The sequence below is a fragment of the Lutjanus erythropterus genome, chromosome 3 (assembly GCF_056507025.1).
Source record: "Lutjanus erythropterus isolate fLutEry1 chromosome 3, fLutEry1.hap2, whole genome shotgun sequence".
Lineage (NCBI taxonomy): Eukaryota > Metazoa > Chordata > Actinopteri > Lutjaniformes > Lutjanidae > Lutjanus > Lutjanus erythropterus.
This window is the reverse complement of record NC_139319.1, coordinates 24,935,643-24,957,182: the sequence shown is the minus strand read 5'-3', so window position 1 is coordinate 24,957,182 and position 21,540 is coordinate 24,935,643. Positions and strand designations below refer to the sequence as shown.

Sequence of the window (21,540 nt, the reverse complement as noted above, 5' to 3'; positions counted from 1 at the left end):
GCAAGACATTTGTGGCTGTGTACGTGTGTGAGCGCACATGTATGTGTGTATATATTGTATATTATATGCATGTGTGTCTGTGGTGTGAGTGTCTAAGTATCCAACATAGGCTGAGGTCTCGTAAAGCTGCACAGCTTCATATCCCCCTGAAAAACTTGGCATTCGAGCTCTGGGGTGACTTCAACCCCCGAAAACCGCACCCTTGCGCACACATACACACATGCAGAATTGTATTCACACACACACTTCCAAACACTCTCACTCACACACATGCACAAGGCAGGGGCTTATGTATAATTGCAGGCACTCTGCCTGCATATATGAGTTTGATTAGGCTGAGGAGCAGGGAGCGGGCGAGGATAAAGCCAAGCCTGATTAGAAACAGAGTGTATCGCTTCCATACAATAGAAGTCACAATGAAACCGGTTTAGACCACTTCGTCCAAGTTCAGGTAGCTTTTGTTTCCGTATACATTCACAGTACACTGGAATATAACTTGGACAGGGTTAAAAACAGAGAAAAACAGGAATCCGAGGGGTATCACAGCTGAATAAATTACAATTGTTCAACTTGCTGTAATAACTTTGGACGTGTTTAGCTCTTTGGAAACATTCAAGGAGATCCCGGAAATATTAAGAATATTTGAATGCTCCTTCTATTGGAAATATAATGTGGGGTTAGAAGGCGTGGAGCTTCTCGTACCCAAACTGCGCAGCAACGACCATCCTCAGCCAAGACTCGGGCCTCAAATCCAGCCGTGACACCTTGTAAAATGAATTAAACACAAATAACTTTGGAGCTGATGTTTCCGCTGCATCAAACACTTTGTCCACTGCACACTTTTCATTTACAGTATAACAGGGGGGCCTCTTCCACTTAAGACACTTGAATGAGTTTACTGTGTGCTGAAAGCTTTGTGTCACTCTCCAGCTGACGGGACTGACCAAACAGGCTGCCGCAGCAGCAGCAGTAGTAGAAATCTCAGTTGTAAATTTCAAATCTCTGTTTCTATTTTTGGCCACACGTGGGTTTCCTTCTGCATTTCGTGTAACGGTTAAGGATATGAAAGTGGAAAAAGATAATTGTGAGGAAATCTGCCTCCTAAAGCATTTGCATTTGCTCTGGACTGATTACAAAAGTTTAGCTTCAATACTTACAAAGTCAAAAATACACTATATGCATACTCTGGAAAAAAACTTTAAATCTTACAAGGTTTCTTTGGAATTTTAAATTGTTACCATGAGAGATAAATAGTATTTTAGCTAGCAATAAAATACCAAGGAGTCATAAAGTCAGTGGTAACTTAACAGTGAACAAACTATCAGTTGTGAGGCAGAAATGTTGACTACATGTTTGTTAATTTTGGAACTTTCTTATCTATCTATCTATCTATCTATCTATCTATCTATCTATCTATCTATCTATCTATCTATCTATCTATCTGTGCAGTGTAAAGATAATGGAATTAACTATGAATTAAGTCATTGAATATCATTATATGGACTTTGTGTTGTTGGGAGCTTGTCTTGTCTTGTTTCTATGAGTGTTCTAGTCTTTATAGATAGATATTTTGTGTTATGATGTAAATTGTAGTGGCATGTAAAGCTTTTGTGAACCCCAGGAAGAATAGTTGCTGCAGTGCTCTGGCTAATGCAGATCCTAATAAACTAAACTAAACATTCTATCTATCTGTCTGTCTACGCTGTTATTATCTGTTCTATCGATACGAGATTAAGAAAAAAATGCGATAACGTTATGACAAAATGATTATTGCATGGGAAGAAAAGCAAGGAAAAAAAATGCTGCACTAAATATAAGGAGGATGGCGACAGATACTACTGCACAACTGCATGTTCAGATGGAAATATTATAGAAAAAATATATTATATACCTTCTGATTTCATAAAATAGCCTAACATAAAACACGACGAGGTGACTTCACTCACCACTGAGTACCACATGCGCACTGTAAGCTCCTACATCTCTGCAGGGATAAGGTATCCTGCGATTCCTCTTTGGGATTTTAGCGAAGCGCTGAATCTTTTAAAAAAGAGGGGAAAAAAAACGATTTTAAAAAAAAGAAGAGCCGATGATAATTTTAAATACAGTTAGATGTGAATCGACGTGAAAGAGAAGCGGCAGAGAGGGAGAGAGAGAGGGAGAGTTAGAGAGAAAGAGGGAGGGTGGGAGGGAGAGAGAGCAGCAAAAACTTTCCTCTAAAGTTAGTGCGGAGCTTTCACTGTGACTGAGTGAGTGAGTGAGGCGGGGTTACAGCCTGGACTGAGCCACAGCGGCTTTGCAATGCGGCACCGCAGCGAACCTCCATCCAACTTTATTATCAACTACTCCAATTTTCATCTCTAGACACAACCATGTACTCCCCTTACTGCTTGACACAGGTATGAAAAAAAAAATAATAATCGCCGTTCCTCTTCTCTTCTTCGCTGCTTTTTTCCGGTCTGTGCGCCTCCGGTGTGTTTGTACTGTATGTGGTTACAGTGTTGTGTTGTCTGCCGTGCTGCTGCTTGTCATTTGTTGCGTTTTAAGGACCTTTTTTTCCCAGCTCTGCTCTCTTTTCCCCGATAGTGTTTAACCTCCCTCCCTCCCTCTCTCCCTCTCTCCCGCTCTCTCTCCCCCTTTCTTTTTAATGGCACTCCTCCAACGGGCTTTCTTGTGCGTCTCATTGCGCATGGTTTAGAGAGTAGAAAATGGCGCTTCTCCCAAATCTATTTTATATAAAACGGAGGTTGGAGAAAGGGGAAGAAGGGCTCGGTGCCCTGACAGTTGGCGACTAATTACAGCTGCCCAGAGGCAATAATCGGCTTTATCGACAAACATAATAAACCACGAATCGAGTTTTAATACGGCTCGCTGGGTTGTGGGACAGTTTATATTTTTATATTCTGACTTGCGGCTGTTACGGGGGTCTGCCGGTCGGTCTCCAGCGGCGGTCGACACTGGGGGCCTTTAGGGTCACCGTGGACGAGTTCACAACTATCCCTCGTTTAGTTTAGTCCACTTAAACAACAGCGTTTTTGAAAATAAAAAGTTTTTTGGGGCATCCTGAAGGCGACACGGGGAAGGGTGGGCGTGTGTTGTGTGCAGAGTCCGAGCTGCATGGTTGCAGTTTGATTAATCATAAAATACAGTTTACCTTTGAAGAATAAAGTTACTGTAAATTATTTACCTTAATTATATAGTTATTACATTAAATAGAGCAGAAAGGGGAACTTTTAAATGGATCTAATGACTGTAAAATTAAATTTCGCTCTATCTTGTGCGTAATTTCAAAGGCCGTTTGGGATAATGCTTCAGTTAGGAGTTATATACAGGTGATTAACTGTTAGTTTTTGTTTTATATGTCTTAAAACAATAGAATAAAATATATAATATAATTAAAATATCCATTTTTAATATTTAGGTCACTTTTTGTTATTAAATGAAGAATGACAGACTCAATTTTGACCTCTCGGGCCTCATCCTTCTGCACGCACGCACTTCTAGCACTGCAGAAATAAGTCAAGACTTATCTTTTTATTTTATCAGCTAAAGACTGGATCCACCCTTAGCTTTGTTATATATCTGTAAAAATGTGCAGCAGAAATAACCTTTAATTGATTAATGCTCACACAATAAAAGGTTAAGCAGCTTTGACACAAGTGGCATGTTTTACTCTCTTCATGTTTTTTTTTTTTTTTCATCACGGTAATTATGTTTTCTTCACGTTCTGAATTTGCCTTATGTGGATGTGTAGATAGTTTTACTTGTAAATTAAACAACATCACATAACAGCTCGCAAACCGCAAAGGTCAACTCATAAATGACCTTTTTTGTTTTTCTTGCAGCGCCGCGCTTTTTGCACCGTTCATGAGCACATATTTAAAGTTATTCTAGTTTTAAATGAAGCTTCAGTTCGCAGATGCAGATGAGACATTTAGTTCAGTCACTGCAGAGTTAACAGAGGAGAGCTGCAGGCGCGCCGAGCTCCAGCTTCAGGCCGCCGCAGGTCCGTTTTTCCCCTCTGGCGCTCGGCTAACCAGCATTTAAAACTGGGTTAAAAGACATTTTTATGCTTCAGTATTTTACCAGTAAATAATCATTAAACCTGTCTTTAAAGGTCAAGTTAAACAAGACATTATAATATCAGTATTAATCAGAAGGCAGTGTGGTTTTATCTGAGGTCAAGAGCTTCCGTTAGTCAGGAGTTATATACTGCAAGAAACTTAATCATCAGGCTTATGCACTATAATTTTTGCTTATTAATTTACACTGTGAAATGATTTTGCATTATGGAGTCACACCTGTTTAGCTTCAGGCCTGTATACATTTGCAATGCAGCAGGAAGGTCACGGCCTCTCCTTTTCAGACTAACGCTGTTTTGCATTGACATGCTATTATGGGATAATATAATATTTATATTTTTGATAATATTGGACCTTTGCGTAACATGTGATGAAGCAGATAAATTACAATCTCAAGCAGAACAGTGTGTGTGCGACTTTGATGAGCTCCGTGGAAAACATGCAGGATTCCTTCTCAGTATAATTTCAGGCCTCCTGACCAGACGTCAATATGTTTTCTCTTGATTGTTTATAGTTGTCAGAAACAAGAGAACAGCACTGCTCACATGCAAAATGATATTTCATCACATCTCATTTTTATTTTATTTTACGACTGTAACAAAGTCAGAAGCCGTGCATGGCTGCAAAACAGACTGCACACGAAACGCGTCTGTCTTTTTCATTTCTGCTCCTTTTTTTTATTTTCTCTTGACTTTTCTGTCGTCTGTTGAGTTTCTTTCTTTTTTTTTTTTAAAGCGACTGAGACTTTTTCTAATCAATACTCTATTTGATTTGCTCCGTAAAATAAGTCCAACAGCCCTACTGCATATTTAGCACAGATAATTTTCCAAGCCTGGTGGTATGAGGCAGAGGTCCGCATCGAGTTTCCTCTTTCTTTCCATTAATTAAAATTAATTGGCAGCAGATCCTCTCACACGAGCGCCGCATGGACGCGTGCTGCCCATATGCGCGATACATATTGATCTGCTTAAGGCTGCTGTTATTGCGTCTTCTCCCGCTCCTACTGATGGATATCAAGCAGGGCTGAGTTTGTTTGCATTCTCTCATATCTCCTTGAGAACTTGTGCTTGTACTTAGAGGATATTACGCCGGCTGAAAGATAACACCAGTCAAAAATTAACTCGAAAAGCGTCCGTGCGTCCTACTTGTAGGTAGGCCTGTGAGTGATACCTTTCTGTTTCACACCTGTGATTTAAACTGGACGTGAACGTCCGCCTTTAATGAGCTGTAATCGCCCGTTTTAATGATCTGTGGCTTGAAGCTGCAAAAGGCGGGATTGTTTGTAGTTTCTTTGTGTGTCCACACCCAGTCACACGTGGATCATAATGTGCGTAATGTGCCCATAACTCCTGTCGCCCTATGACTCCATTAAGACTGTGTTCTTCGATCTCACTCATGTAAATAATTCACAAATCACAGAAAACATGCAAAAGCGGTGTAAACAATCTACAATGTATTATTAATGCTGATAAAAGCTTTGCTGGAATGGCCTGGTAGGTAGGTGACGGGCCCGATCAGCCAAAAGTGGTGCACACATGCACTTGCCAAACAGCACCGGGAGGTTTTTTACGGGCTACGTGGCATTGTTTCACATCCCTGTGACGGAAATGCATTTGCATAAAGTTTTAATGCGGTTTGAAGGTCGCGGAGGCGTCGTTAATTAAAACTTTTATGTGCTGCGTTTTGAAATCAATTATTTCAGACTCCACTTAAGTCCCGCTTATCCAAATGAGATGTGGGCTGCTAATATACAAGCGCGTCTCTCACAAACACTGCCAACTTTTGAAGCTTTTGCTGCAAACTCTCTGTCTCTCTCTTTCTCTCCCTCTCTGAGATGTTTAACACTGTGCGGGAGATTGTTTAACTGTTTCCCGCAAAAAAAAAAAAAAAGAAAAGAAAAAAAGTTTTATTTGCTTGCTCGATTCTTGCTCATAAGCGCTTCATGTCCGATTCTTTGCACATCTGAAGTGTTTTTTTAGATTTTGGAGATCAAATGAATCCTTGAAATTCACTCAGCCGTGCAGATTGGCAAAGCACTTGAAAGCACGCAGTGAAAACCATAAACCGCACATACTGTAGCCATGCCATATAGCCATAGCAACAGAAAAAAAAGAGATTTTGTAGTCAGTATCTTTGGTGATGGATATAAAAGAACTTATCATCTCAACTAAAGTGTTTGTGAATCAGTGCATATGGAGAGGCATGAAGTCTGTGTGGCAATATGTGTGGAGCCCACGCAATCAGTTTGTAGACTTATATTGTCCTAAATATCTTCTAAATTAAACATTTTTTTAAGGTAGAATATGCAGGATTTGTCAGCTACTGATTGTATCTGCACCAGAAGAGAAGGTGATTGTTGCGTCTTGTTCTGAGGTTGTCAAATATCAACATATTGGGTTGGTAAAGCATCTCAAGCACAACAAAATAATAAGAAAACAAGAAAATACAGGCAAAGGGCAGGGTTTCTGCAGATACAGACACCGTCACACACTTCTAGTGGGTCATAGATAATTTTTTTTAATGTACACATTTTTAGGAAAAGACCTTTTAGTCGAATAATGTTTTATTATGTTCACCTGTTTTCAGCAAAATCAATTAATTAAAAATCAAGTTCAAGGCCTATGTCCACGTCAGGCCATCATACCTGTCCATGTGTGTGCGTGTACAGTACGTGTGTGTTTCTTACTCCTGCCCCGTTTTGGGCCGATGGCTCTCCTGCGTCAGCCCTCGGTTCTGGTTTCAGTGGAACCGGATGGTGATGGCTGCAGTGCTGGTGTAAGCCGAGGTGGGCCTGCATGATCTGGTAACATACCAATCCTTACCGGCATCACTTTGCACCACACACGCACACACACAGACACACACACTAATCCTGCCTGCACAGAGCTAGTCGGTAGGCACAGCAAAGGCAGCAGGGAAAGTAGTGGACGGACGGTAGGCAGGGTAAAAAGTGGCCTGCCAACTGTGCCAGGACGACAGGCAGGCAGGCAGGCAGTGGGTTGCAGGCAGAACCCAGGGGTACATTGTGTTCTTTTTACTTATTCATCCTTTCTGCTGGAGGCCGACCAGGTCCACCTTACACTGCTTTGGCCCAGAGTGAGAGCTGGTAGGCAGGGACGGAGGGATGGGATGGAGGAAGGAGTGCAGGGAAGTGGGAAATGGCACAACATGTCCATGTCAGTTAAACAGTGTCTGAATAAATTTTGATTACATGGAAAGAAAGAAATAAAAAAGTTAAAGATTTGTGTGAGGGACGTGCTGACTCTTGAGGTTTTTTAAGACGTTTAAATTGAGTTCATGTATTTTAAATCACACATTGTGCATCATGTTTAAAGTTATAATAAGAAACATGTCCACATTAAAATGCCTAAAAATGGGAGACCTATGTTTTTTATATTTTGTTGAATTGTACCCTTCATTATCCCAAATGTTTCCAACAATGTTCAAACACAAAGAAATACATAATTTATTCAGGGTAACAATGTGTTTCCTGCTAGCTGTTTCTAGCTAGTCGCTATAACTTTTGGGAAAATATGGGGATATGACGGATACGTCAGAGAGTGAGGAAGGAACTTAGCACACGTGACAAAATGTAACTTAAATAAAACTTTTAAATGACCTCATCCATGAACATGATTTCTGCCTGATGCATCTCAACAACTACCATGATCCCACGCCACTTCACGACTTCATTAAACTACATCTTTTGTCATTGTTTTAATGTGAGAGACCCCTATCTGCAGAATTTACGTATTGTTCATTTAAGAATTACATGTGTGCACCAGTGAAAAATAATAGTTTTTGTTTGCAGCATTTAAAAAAAAATGTTACAGCCTGTAGAAGACCACCAAGCAAAACCCAGAGGTAGCTTTTGGACAGTTCTCTTCTGCGTCTGTGTGTGTGTTTGTGTAAATGTGTGTGGATCTGTCTTGGAGGTGAGTTAAATCCAGCACTGTGCTGCTCTGCTCATCCCTTATCTGTGCAGTCTTGCTGACCGCCCATAGAAAATGGATTTATCATGCTTAACTGAGGCAATTGGCACAACAGGGTAATAGGTGGTTGTCCCCTGGATGGATGGGCATGTGTGTGTGTGTGTCCGATACATGTGTGTCTGTGTGAATATGTGTAGCCCTCCCTCCTTCTGCCTCCTAGTGTGGATTAGGTTTAGGCTGATCTGTGGCCAGTGGAAGCAGGCGACCCCTATAGCGGTCTTATGTTGGTCTGTGATATAGTTGTATTTACAGAGCCATACGGCACACACATGTACGTGCACACACACTCATCTGAAATCAGACTGAACACTCACGTATGTTATAGGCAGATAGACACACATGTGGTTGAGGAGCATGAGGAGAGTCACAAGCACTTCAGTGTGCTGACACTGAGAACATCTCTCTCAGGTTGGCCTTGCTTTTGTCTTCAGAGTAGAAAGTACGCCAGAACTTAAATATATGCAGAAGTGTGAAGTAATGAAGTACAAATACTTTGTTACAGTGCTTAAGAGGAGTTTTCAGGTATATGTACTTTACTTGAGTATTTATTTTTCTGAAAACTTTTTACTCCCCACACTTTAACACAAATTTCTGTACTTTCTCTCCCTTGCATGTTCAGAAAAGATTTTTACTTTAGTTTTAATCCTTTTGAGGGGAATCAGGGCATGCTGCTTTCCCATCATCAGCCTAAATGGATGGTACAATAGCTCATAGAAAAGACAATTCCGTAACAAGACACGATGTAACAAGACAAAAGAGACAAGAGAGAGACTCGACCGCAGAGAAAAGGTGAGAGTCGGTTAGCTTTGCACAGCACAACAGCTGATAGAAATGTCAGAGTCCTTCAGAGGACTGCTTTTTACTTATATGCTTTGAGTACATTTCAGAGCCTGAACTTTTTCACTTTTACTTTAGAAAGAAGTTAAATCAGAGAGTTAGTTATTTTTTCCAAAACTTTCTGAGTAAAGAATATGTGCATTTTTGCCACCTCTGAATATATGCAATCAGCCCGCACAGCTTCCATTGCTGCAATGCTCAGTGGCTGTGCAATTTTATTTTTGGCAGAGGGGAAGAATTAGTGTAATGTGAACGAGTGATTGACTGATAATTGCATATCCTCTCTGTGCAAGACTGCTAAAAATTTTTCTCAGGCTTGAGAATCAAAGGTGCAGCAACAACTAGCAGCTTACAGTCACAAACAGTGGAAATAAAAAGACTTTAGTTTGACAGCAAGCAACGGGGCGCTCAGACTGCAGAAATGTGAAGAACCTGCAAAGGGATCAAGCCATAAGGTGATCAGACAGCTGATAAGTGAAGAACCCGCAAAAGAAATCGAATGATGAGAAGATACAAGAGCCAAAGTGCAGCACTCTTCTTGCAGCTGCTTGTGACAGACTCCCCTTCACCTTCATCCCGCTCCTCTTCCTCCACCCCCTCCACCTCCTCAATTAGCTCCCTTTAAAAGCGAAGTAACGGTTAGTGAGAGATCTGCATTGTTCAAGGATGAGCTTCAGTTGTTGTTGTTGTTGTTTGTCTCTCCCTCTCTCCCTGTCTTTCTCCATCCCCCTCCTCCGTCGCCCGTTCTTTTTGATTTTCTCAGAGGCTTTTTTGTGGGGGTAACCCCACTGAATGGGACAATGCAGCCTAGCGTGAAATTAAAGCTCTTAGTTAGTTTGGAGTTGCTCAAAAGAGGATTTTACACATGCATGCATTCATACACCCTCCCATACGCTATAGATATAGCTAATTAGAGGAAGTACACCCTATGTCGAGCATCAAGGGCCCAATTAAAAGAGTAGGGGAAACCTCGGTGCGCAAGATCTAGGCCAAATCAGCTCTGTGAATGCGTTTCTCGGCCTTGTGTGTGAACAGTATGTCTGCCTTCCTAATCCAGGCGGGAGAGAATATGGACACCACTGATATGAGAAGCACACAAGTTTCATTAACATATGCATGTCACGTACTCAGTAAGTAAATCAAGAAAACAGTCGGATTGATCATCCTGACAGGCGAGCGTCTGATTCAAAACAGATTGGGCTGCTCTAGCTGACTCTTCCAAGTCTCATTTTGGAAGTAGTCTCCAATGAAATGTCTGTCATGCATGCACATTACGGTTTTTGTTGATCATGTCAAAGGCATTTATTTATTTGGCATTTATCTGTGTATGAAGTCTGATGACTGTTTTTGCTTTGTCAAATACGTTTGCATGGTACTTAAAAGCGTAAAGCATTACTAAGTTAAATAGTGGCCGTTTGCAGTAAAGACAGCATAAGCAATAATGTTCTGCATGTGGAGCATAACCTGTCTTAATGTGTTTGCTGTGTCTTTAAAGTGTCGCTGAGGGAAATGCATAGGGTAGACTGTATGGCCCCGACACCCCAGTGTGTTGAGTGACTACCTAAGGTCATTTATTTTTTGCCTGTACTGTGTGTGTGTGTGTGTGTGTGTGTGCAGAATCAGACTAATATAGAGCAGCAGCACCATATCGCCTGAGGTTGTGTTAGCTGAAATATCCACCAGACCATATAAATGTGTCTGATACTTGATGCAAAAGCACCAACAGTTTTTTACTCTCCGTATTATCAACACAAACACGCACACATACACATACACACTCACATGCCTTTGTTCAGCCCTATTTCCTCAATGTAACTACTGGTCGTAGAGGCCTGCAGTCCCAGCAAGGGAGCCAGTGAATCCAGTTAGTGAGTCAGACTTTGTGGAACAAAGTGTGCTGCTCTCTGATCCTCACTCTCTCTCTCTCTCTTTTTCTCTCTCCCATTGAGAGCGCTGGCAGCTCGCCAGGGGTGGAAAAATCTATAAGCCATTGCGTAATATACCATATCTTTACCTTGGTTGAACCCTGCACAAGATCCACAGCTGTGTGAGCACACAAACAGAGCAACGAGTGTCTGACAGGACAGACAGTGGGAGAGAAGACACACAAAGTGGCTTCTTTGTGGCTAGTTTTCAGTGTGCACCCTCATATAAACAGTATCACACCACTTTGATCAAATGCTGCTGACAAAATATTTTCCAAAGTAGACCGAGCATGGTGTTCTGATCACTTTCTGGAGTGTTGTGCCAAGAGGAAAGTAAGCTGAGGCCATATAAAATTTATCTGTTTTTGAGGCAGCTGATGTTAAAAATGGAAATCAAATTAACTTCATGTTTTGTTTTAATGACATATAAACTCCATGGCAACACAGCTGGGCTTCCAAAGCCAGTGGCATAATAAGTGATACTCACTCACTACTGGAGTTACTTGTTCTCTGTGCATATCTTTAGAATGGAAATTAATGTACAAGGCCGCAGGCTGAGAGGCTACCAGGGCCTTTCATGTTCGGCACTCCTCTTCTTATCCGGTTTTTGATGCGTTTGCTGCTGCGTTTGTGCAAGTGCAGGCCTCTCTTGCAGTGTCCATCTGCACCTAAAGCGTCTTCAGGAGCTGTGAGTGTTTGGGCTCCGACGGGAGGGAGTGTAATGTTTTTATTGGACGCCTTTATAGTAGGCTTCAGTCACTGACTTTCGAACTTTCCTGTGGAGTGTTTTGATACTGCAAGTTCACAGGTATCATGTCTGTGATTGCTCTTATCTCACACAGAGGCATACACTTAAAAAAAAGTATTTGTTTGAGCTTTAAAAAGTTAGTTGTCTGCTCTGCCTTAAAATTTTAAACTTGACTAAATTTGGAAAGACAAGTTGAGACAAGTTGTAGTGATTGAAAATAAATGTTTTTCTAGTGAAATGAACTTGACATGAATTAAGTTGAACATGTAAGCTGAAGATATTAAGTTTAACCAACAACTGTTCATTCACACTGATGAATATTAGAAACAAATTAGATTTTCTTTTACATTTTCACAGTTTGAAGAGTCAGTTGTAAGTCACATTGGAGCGACTTTGTTTCAGCATCGTTATAAAGACAAAATGTGAAATAAATGTATTAAATTTAAGTGTAAGGGGGAAGGAGAGCAGGGAGAATGAATTCAATACAAACCATCATCACGGTTCACAGTGTTTTCATTATTTTGAAACAAGCAATCATGACTGCATAGGAGACACAAAGCAAGTTTTCATTATGCATGTTTTCTTCAAACTATAGCATCTTAGGAGAGTTTTAACTTTATTTCAAGTTTCAAGACTTCAAGTTCAAAGAATTCACATTTATAAGTTAAGTTTATAAGTGTTCTGAAAATAAAAAACAGACAATTTAAGTTTGATTAAGTTATATAAATAAAACTTTATATTTATGTTAAGTTAATGAGAAAAGATTAGCTGATTCCACTTAATTCCTTTGTGTGTGTTTTTTTACGGTGTACAGTATGCTGAGCTTCACTTTGCCCCACAAAAAAACTAGATGCAGACAATAATAAGCTGCTGACAGTGTGTGAGGATCCATGTGTGATAATTTGAATGAGACAAAATGCCAAACACTGTCCAATCAGTTCTCGTCTTCACTAATATGATCCACTCAGCCAGTGATATTGGCCATCCAAATATCACATGCTTGGACTGATTTGTTTTTGATGGTGGTGATTATTATTAAATGGTCTGTAATGACTACTGATAATCCCCATATGCAGCCGGGCACCCTGGCTTCACTGGGAGGCTGTTGTTTGTTAATGCACCACTGAAACCTAAAACACATGCAGATGTGTGTGGGACAAAACCGCAAACTCAATTGAGAGCGCTGCCATTGTTTGAGTGCATGCTCGTGCTTAATTTTTACCGACTTGCTTATGGAAATTTTTTCAACAAACGTGCAACTTTTAAGCACAGAGCCCCCCCCTTCCCTATTAAATGTACTTTCCTCCCCCTCAGCTACACGGTGTGAAGGGTCAAACTGTGTTGGTGTGTTGATGGTGGTTTGGGCCTGAGGGGCTGACAGCCGTATGAGGGAGGTAGCTCCAATAGTTGGGATAAATTGAGAGGGATACAGCCTCATCTTTTACCTCATGTATTGCATATGTATTTGTGTGTGTACTGTGTGAATGTGTGTGTGTGAGGCTGACTGCTGATATGTTTGTGTTTATTGACTCAAAGAGACGGGCCGTGGCTGCGTACACAGCGGTGTACGGGTGGCAGGGGTCCAGGTTTGGGGGAAACGTGTGTGTTTAAAGTACACACAGGCCTAATTATGCTGATTTAAGCATTCTTGCGGTCCTCCCTCTGGCTTGTGGTGAGTTAACTGGCACAGGGGCGTCCAGCAGAGAGAGAGAGAGAGAGGGAGGGAGAGAGAAAGAGAGAGGGTAAAGATAAAGAAGACAGAGACAGAAAAGGGAACCTAAATAAAGAGACTGATTAAAAGAAGAAGAAGGAGAAAGAGAAGAGAAGGTGACACAGCGAGAGTAACTACACAGAGAGAAATGTTGTCCTAGACACTGGTGAAACACAGGAAAAACATACAGCCGCCGTCAAACTTCCCGGCAGGTTTTTTCCCTCCTCAGTTTGGGGTTAAGAGCGCGCCCGCTCTTCGTATTTATTTTTATATTCAGATGTTATGGATTGCTCCGGGAAAAGGCCGTCCCTTTTCCCAGCAAGAGGAATTAATACTGTTTGAATGTTCTCTCTGGAGTCTAAAAGAAGGAATTTTGCAGTGGAGTTTGGGAGGTGTATAAGTGAAAACCTGACCACTGCTAAATAAACAAACTAGGGATGATTAAAAACTGACCCCTGTTTGTTGACTCTCTGCCTTCTGGCCTGTGTGTGTGCACCTGTCTCCTGTTGCCTTATGTGCACGCATGCAGCATACACTTAACAGTGTTGTAATATGTATGCATGCATGAGGGAAAACCCACATGAAAGAGCAAAATTATTTTAACTAAATTATAGAGGCCGCTATACAGATGAGTCTAAAAAAGATGAATGCAACAAGACAGGTCTGAATATTTATGCACATGCATGTAATATTTGGTTCGGAGTACACATGCTTCTGTTTGTTTTGTCTTGTGTGTTTTTGCCTGTTTCAAACAGAAAATGGAAATTTTAAAAAAGCCAGAAACTTTTTTTTGTTCCTATTAGGGATGCGCCCGAATCTACATACGTTATTTGGGAAAGCAAAAATAATGCAATAGAAACATATATTTCTTTTATCCGAAGTTGCTCATAACTATTTGGAAAAACTGAGCCCAATGACAACCTCAGCATCTACCTCAATCAATCAGTGATCTAATGCACCAAGTTTGTTCAACTGAAGAATATTTTTATATACTTGTCTGTCTTTACTGTAGAGATTCTTTTACCAATGCAGAACAGAATCTTTTGATTTATAAAGCTCATTTTTTTCAGTTTCTGGTTTTGCAATATTCCCTGGTTAAAGTGGAGTTGGTGGTGGGTTTCAGATACAAATAAAAAGAGAGCGATAGAGAGACAGTATGAGGATGTGGAAATATAATTCATAATTGTATGCTAATATGAAATAACTTTGATGCTTTGAAGGCACAGCAGTACTTTTGTCAATGAATATTAGGTTAGAAAATAGCATTTGCCTGATTTAACGTGACTTCTGGTATGAACCATGTCCACATCTGGTCATCAAGGCAGAGACAGATTATTTTATTGGTTGAACAGATACAGATACAAATAATGATGTCTCTGTGCACCCACCACACCTACTGCTCTGCTTCAGTACGTGACAAGGGATTCCTGCACTTCTGCATTATGACTGAAATGGCGGATGAAAGCCTCCCACAGTTTGGCTGGTTGAGGGGAAGACATAGATTTGACTCCAGTCAAAAATCAGGTTCCAGAGGAGAAATATTTTCATTCATAAGGAGCCTTATTTCTCATTTGCTGCACATTATGTACGGGGTTTCTGCAGGTCCTTAAAACGTCTTAAAAAGTCCATTCATCTAAATTCTAGGCTTTAAAATGTCTTAAATATGATTTTGACAGGTTGTGAATTGAATTATGAAGTTAACAGTACTTTTATAAAGATGGATTTAACTAACCAAAACCGACACTGACCAAAAAAGCACTAATGCAAAAGGTACATTTACTTGTTGGTGTAACAGTCTTAAAAAGGTCTTAATAAAGTCTTGCAGAAACCCTGAATGTAGACTATGCATTTGTATTATGGTTTTCCTTGTGGTCTATAAGGAAAGGAGAGTAAAATAAGGACCAGCAATATAAGCTACAATAAACATATAAGCTGTAATATAATAACAATCACAAAGATGGTATTAATTAACAATGTTAGGATAATCTAAAAGTGGTTACTATAATCACGAACTTAGCTAAACACGGTAGCCATGACCTTCCTATGCACAATATTAGACTTAACTGCTAATGAAACTGACATTAGTCATTTAAGCACGAGGCAATTAAGTCCATACACCTAGAACACAGAAACAAAACGCCACATTAGCACCAAAGAGTAGATAAAAGGCCTGCACAGGTTTGAGAGCAGAGCAGAGATTGATGACGTTGGCCTGTGTGTATTCAAGCCGCCTTTCACGCAGGTGATAAAATCCTGCTGGAGAGGCAGGCAGGGCTGCTCAGTGTCTGGGGGTTTATTCGCTGCACCGTATGAGATGGAATCAACCAACACCGAAACTCACATGTGCTCTCATCTGAAAATATGCTCTCACTTTCCTTCCACTTCATTCCTACTTTTTTTTCTCTGTCTCTTTCTCAAAACATCCGTCTTTCTTTAGCTTTTTTTTTTATGCGTTTTCTTATCTGTGTCTGCTTTTCTCTCCCCATCCCTCAACTCTCCCTGCTCTCTTTTACTTCAACTGTCTCTTTCTCCATTTTACCTCATTCTTTCCAGCCCCCTCCGCTACTACTCCTCTCTTTCGTTCCCTCAGGAAGAGCCACAGTCTTATCTAGGATATGTTGGATTTGGTGAGCTTAAAAGCCACTTTACTAACTCCCTGTCTGCCTCTCCTGAGAACAGCGCAGGCTATCTAAAACAGTTTCACCATTCGCCAGGCTTTGTCCGCTGGAATGCTGCTCATCGGGCAACTTTTTTACTCCCTATCGCCTCTTAATGCTAATCCTTTACCTGCCTCTCCATCTTCCAGACTTCCACCCTCCTCCTCCTCCTCTCCCTTCTCTCATTCTCTTCCCTCTGCTTCTTCTCTGACTAAAATGCTTGATAATACACATATTGGGTTTCTTTGGTGATGTGAAGGAATGCTAATGTATCATAACCATATTACAGTACTTAGAGAAGGCAAACAGTGCCAAGTGCTATCTGGAGAATCAAATCTCCCCTTCAGATTGAAAAACGGTGTTCTCATTTTGATTTTCCTCTCTGGAAATATAGAAAGCTAAAAGCCCCTCTTAAAAATTTGATGAAACAATGGCGTTGTTGTATTCAATAATGCAATTTCTCCAGGAATTGGAAAGCTAGCCTAAATAAAGACGAGGCCAAATCCTATTTTGCATTTGATTTTTTTTGGGCAGCCAAAGTACTTGAATGTTGCCCACAACATTTCCCTATATATACTTATGTGAAAACAATCCAGTACTGTGCTGTCGTCTGTCTGGATAAATGTTTAAATATTTTTCATATAGTGTTATAATTTGATTGTCACAGTTTAAAGTAAAATGTTTGTAAGAAAAGAAAAAACTACACTGCAGAGGTGGCAAAAGGACACACATTCTTTCCACACAATGTTCACATTCTTGTTTAAAAAAAAACACTGGTAAAAGAAGATGTGCTGATTTAACTTCTTTACTCAAGTAAAAGTGAAAAAGTATAGTCTCTGAAATGTATTCAAAGTATAAAAGTAAAAAGTAGACCTCTGGAAGACATTTGTGCTAGATATTTCTGTGCTAGGTCTTTTTTTGTCTTGTTACATCTTTTACATTGTTTCGTCTTCTTATGTCTTGTTACCTTGTTATCGTTTTTGTTGTGTTATGTCTTTAATGTTGGTTTTGTCTTTTTATGTCATTTTAATCTTGTTACTGATGGATACACCAAAGAATCATCTTTTCTATGTGTTATTGTCTCATCCATTTATGTCAAAATCGGTCTTGTTATTGGGTCATTGGTCAAAGGGTCGATATCGGGTAGGTGGTGCACAATGATGCAAAATAAATAAAAAATAATCAATCGTTCCCCTCAAATGCAGTAAAACTAAAATTTTGATCTTGTTTTGAAAATTTGAGGAGTTGAAAGTATAGACACGTTAAAATGTAACGAGTAAAAGTAAAAAGTGAAAAGACAAACTCAAATAAAATAAAGATACCTACTCTGCTTATGTACAGCAACAAAATATTTGTACCTCATTACTTCCCACCTCAGCTGTACTGATATGTAGAACAAGAGTGTAAGCAAATGATAAGTGTAAATCCAGAAGCAGGATATGATCAGACCCGGGGCAGGCCCTCTCTGCCGTGCGTCAGGCGAACTGGAGTGAGGGAGGATTTGCTCGTTTTATTATTAGGGCCTATGTGTGTTGTTGATGGAGCAGCTCCATCCATGTTGACTCACAGAGAGACAGCGGTGATGGCTACACTGAGCAAGGGTGTCAGGCTTGGCTGATGACTCCAACTCCCTAAACAGCACTGCAAAGGCAAACCCTTCTTGGTCTGAGTGTGTGCATGTGCGTTTGTGTGGATGTGCAGGCCATACTGCATTTACATGTGCGTGTGTGTCTATGCACTGTGTGTGTGTTTGTGTGTGTGTGTGTGCGCGTTTGCATTTCAGTCCTGACAGCCAAGAAGCCTCAGCAGCATCTGACGTGGCAGCTCTTGCTGCTTTCACTCCAGCTCTCTCCTTCTGGCTCACTTTTCTGTGATACTATCTTTTCATACAATCACATGTTTATAAATGGAGACTGACTGGTATTTCATACCGGACCAGTTTTGCTGAGAGTCGATAAACACTGTACCATTCGCTGCAAAATAACATGGCACCAGTTAGGAGAATATTTATTACAGTTAAGAATTTCTCTTTTATTCAATGAGACAACAGTCAATCTGAGCAGGACACTGAGTGAAGGAGAAGAGATAGAAAAAAAAAATCTGGCATGATTTAATCTGAGGCCAGCGAGGGCACATTTGGTTACACGTATACAGGATTACACTTATATTTCTCAGCGCAATTGTGAGGGATTTTGAGGTGTCCAATACAAATTACTACTTATAAAATATACCAGATGCAAGCTATCAAAGCTACTACAAGGAGTTTTTAACTGGTTATGAACAGTCACAGTTTATTACGAATGCCTCTACATGACCCACATAGATAAAAAAGACCGTCAGTGAGAAGACTGGCTGTTTCTACATAGTTATTCTTAATACCTGCCACCAGGTTGGGTTCTCTGTGCAATCAGATGAAGTTGCAATGAGTAGTACATTAGCCAAATAAAAAGAAGATTTTTATTTAGATTGATTTATATATTATGTTATATTTTGTGTTTATTACAATGGAAAGGTACTGCAAGTAAAGGTAAAGGTACTAAGTAATAGTCACTCATATGGTAGCTTAAGAAGCATACACTGTCCTTTTGCTACAATTATGCAACTGGTAATGGAAATAAAAGACAAGAGACATAAAATTTTACATTTTCTGCTAAAATAAAAAAAATAATACATAGAAAACCAACACTAACCTAATTTGAGGTTTGGATCAGTGACATAGCACTTTTTTCCCCGCCTGTTTGTGAGGTGCCTTTTTATCGAGGTGGGTTTCTTTCATTTTATGTCCCCTCTGAGGACATGTACTTATGGCCGTCTGCCTGTGGTGCTGTGGTGCTCCTGAGGTCTGTGCGAGGTGGTAGTTTAGGCCGGGGAAGTCAGCGAGCGTGGTCACAGAGGAGATAACTGCACACACGCTGTTCCGGAGGCGCCCGTCTCCGCCGTGCGTCTGTCTGTCCTCCCCTTGCACTGGTGGAAGACACATCTTTAAAAAAGGAAAGCGCTGGTTTTGAGAGGATAAAAGTTTCAAAATGATTTAGCCGTTGTGTGTGTGTGCACGTGTCCTCTTGTGTTTGTGTGTGTGCATGTGCGGTTGTGAAGGCTCTTTGTTTTCTCGCCTTGCATGTGTTTGTGTGTGTCCTCCGCTTCTTCCGGCCCGGCATGGTGCTCGCCCTACAGGGAATGCCACTCAAAATGGGCAGAGCGACCTTTAACCCTCACACTGCCAGCTCAGAGTCGGGCATAACTCGCTGCCATATCAAGAACTGGTCTCCCTTTAACCCAAACACAGTCATGCGTAGCAGAGATTAAGGCCCGGCTCTCAGGAAGCCATTTGGAACAGACACCTTTTAACCCTAATGGGATCAGAGTCGCATATGAAGCCACTTGGAGCAGCCACCCACTCTTAACCCCTAACACTACCAACTCAGTGCAGACAAGGCAGAGTGCACAGGCAAAGGCCCAGCTCATATCATGCCACAGGGAGCGGGCACCGTTTAACCCTCACAGCGCCAACTCAGCACAGGCAAAACTCCAGCTCACATGATAAACAGAATTAAATCCGCAAGCTTCAGTGTTCCTGATAGGGAGCTCGCTGATGCAGAAATGGGATGCTAATGTAACAGGGTTTGGTTTTTCATCTACAAAACAGAAAGCCACAGACATTTGAAATGTTCTAATTGTAAATGATAAATTGTGGTTATCAGGCTAAGAAGTTTTGTTCTTTCTTTATTGGGAATTTGCTTTTATTTGTTTGGGATTTTAGGAGTGCAAATCGACACTCTTTTGATGATTTTTTTTTACATGTAGCTATTAAATGATTTTGGTTTAGATCTGACATAATTCAAAACTGTGTAATAAAAACACAACAACCTAGAGCAATTTGCCACATTAAAACCCTGTCAATATTTCTGTTGTGTCTGCACAAATTTCAGTAAGAAAACTAGTCATGTTTCCAGCTTGACAACCACAGAATTATAAGCTGTTAAAATTAAAAAGCATCTTAAAAAATCCCATCTCATGGTTAATAATTCTTTAATCATCAAGATTGGAATCAGTAGAGTTTCACCCATCGCTCATGAATTTACTGTGTACTGCGATGTTAAATTGGAACAATATCCTGTTTTACTTTTCCATGTAAACACAACAAAGCTGATACATACAGAGCTGCAATGATTAGTTAAGTAATTGATTAATAATTAATTAATTAATTGATTTGTTAGTTAATTATTATATTAATTGCCAATCACTTTGATAATTGAATAATATGTTTTTTAAAGAAAAAAGTCCAAATTCTCTGTTTTCAGCTCCTCAAATGTGATTGTTGTCTGTTTCCATGAGAGTAAACTGAATATTTTGTCACTATTTGAGGATGTCACCTTTGGAAAACACTGATCAACATTTTTCAGTTGTTCTGACAAAGCACCTGATTGATTAATTGAGAAAATGGTGACAGATTAATCAGTAGTTGCAGATCTAAGGGAACGTTTTCCTTAACAATAAACAATCAGTCATCACTTATGACCCACTAGAAGTGTGTGAGGTGCATCTGTGGCGGCCTCTGCCAGTATTTCCTTATTTTGTCTTCTTATTTAGCTGTGGCAGGGACACTTAACCAACCCAAAATGTCTGTACTTGACATCTTGGCATGTTTATGAAAACAGGGAAAAAATACACAGGGAAGGTATGAATAAACATGCTGGCTTTGTGCAAATTATACATTTAATATGTTGACAGATGATATAATGGTTATACACACCACAGCAGATAAAGAGTAACTTGTAATTTATAGAGGAGATACTTTCCCTTCAAGGGAAGTACCAGGACATGAGTTGTGGCATGGGTGTGTGTGTGTGTGTGTGAGAGTGAGGGTGAAGGGAGTTTCTGCACTTGCCTGTCTGGCAGTGATCGAGGAATGAGTGTACAAGTTTGAGTCTGGGTGAGTCAAGCTGTGTGTGAGAGGGAGAAGCAGAGGCAGATAAAAGGAGGGGAGGGGGAGCTCCACAGTGAAAAGGAGTGAGGGGGAGCAGAGGGAGCAAGAGATGCTAGAAGATGGATAGCAATGGAGATATAGAGAGAGGGAGAGCACAAGCAGTTTGTTGAAGCGAGAGCGTGAAGCAGCAGAAAGCAGAGGCAGAGATGAAGTGCAACAACAATATGGAGAGCAAGAAAGGGAGAAAGTGTTGGAGAAAGAGGGGCTGCAGAGTAAGAGGTGAAAGAAATAAATGAAGGACTGGAGGAGTAGGTGATGGTGGTGGTGGTGGTGGTGGTGGTGGGGGCACAGAGTGAATGTGTGAGTTGGGCTAGTGGTGAAGCATTTGCATAAAGGGTGAGGGCACTCTGCCCGGGCTTTGGGGAGAGGTTGGCATCCCGCCTTGCCGACTGGCAGAACGAGGACCAGGGAGGAATAAAAGAATGAGGGGGAGCGAAAGAGTGAGAGAGAAAGTCTCTCAATAGTGCATCTCTTGTGTGAGGAGAAGCAGGCAGGCCTTGGCTGTTGGTGGAGCAGGGGCACAGAGGGGAGGGGGGGGGGGGTATATCGGGTTTCATTATCTGCTTGATTCCTGCTGTATTTGCTAACCATGAGGTTCAAA

The 21,540-nt window shown here is 40.7% G+C and overlaps 1 protein-coding gene across 11 annotated transcripts in view; it reads left to right on the top strand.

The window, feature by feature from the left end:
* Window positions 1-21,540, top strand: part of LOC146330097 (nuclear factor 1 X-type-like) — a 133,951-nt gene that overhangs the window by 14,703 nt on the left and 97,708 nt on the right. Inside the window, exon 1 of one of the 11 annotated variants that reach the window (XM_084715560.1) lies at window positions 2,239-2,399. The exons of the other annotated variants lie outside the window; for them this stretch is intronic. Coding sequence (XP_084571686.1) covers window positions 2,373-2,399 — 27 coding nt within the window. The 5' untranslated portion in view covers window positions 2,239-2,372. Of the gene's footprint in view, window positions 1-2,238; window positions 2,400-21,540 lie in introns of those variants that run through there. 11 annotated transcript variants of the gene reach the window in all.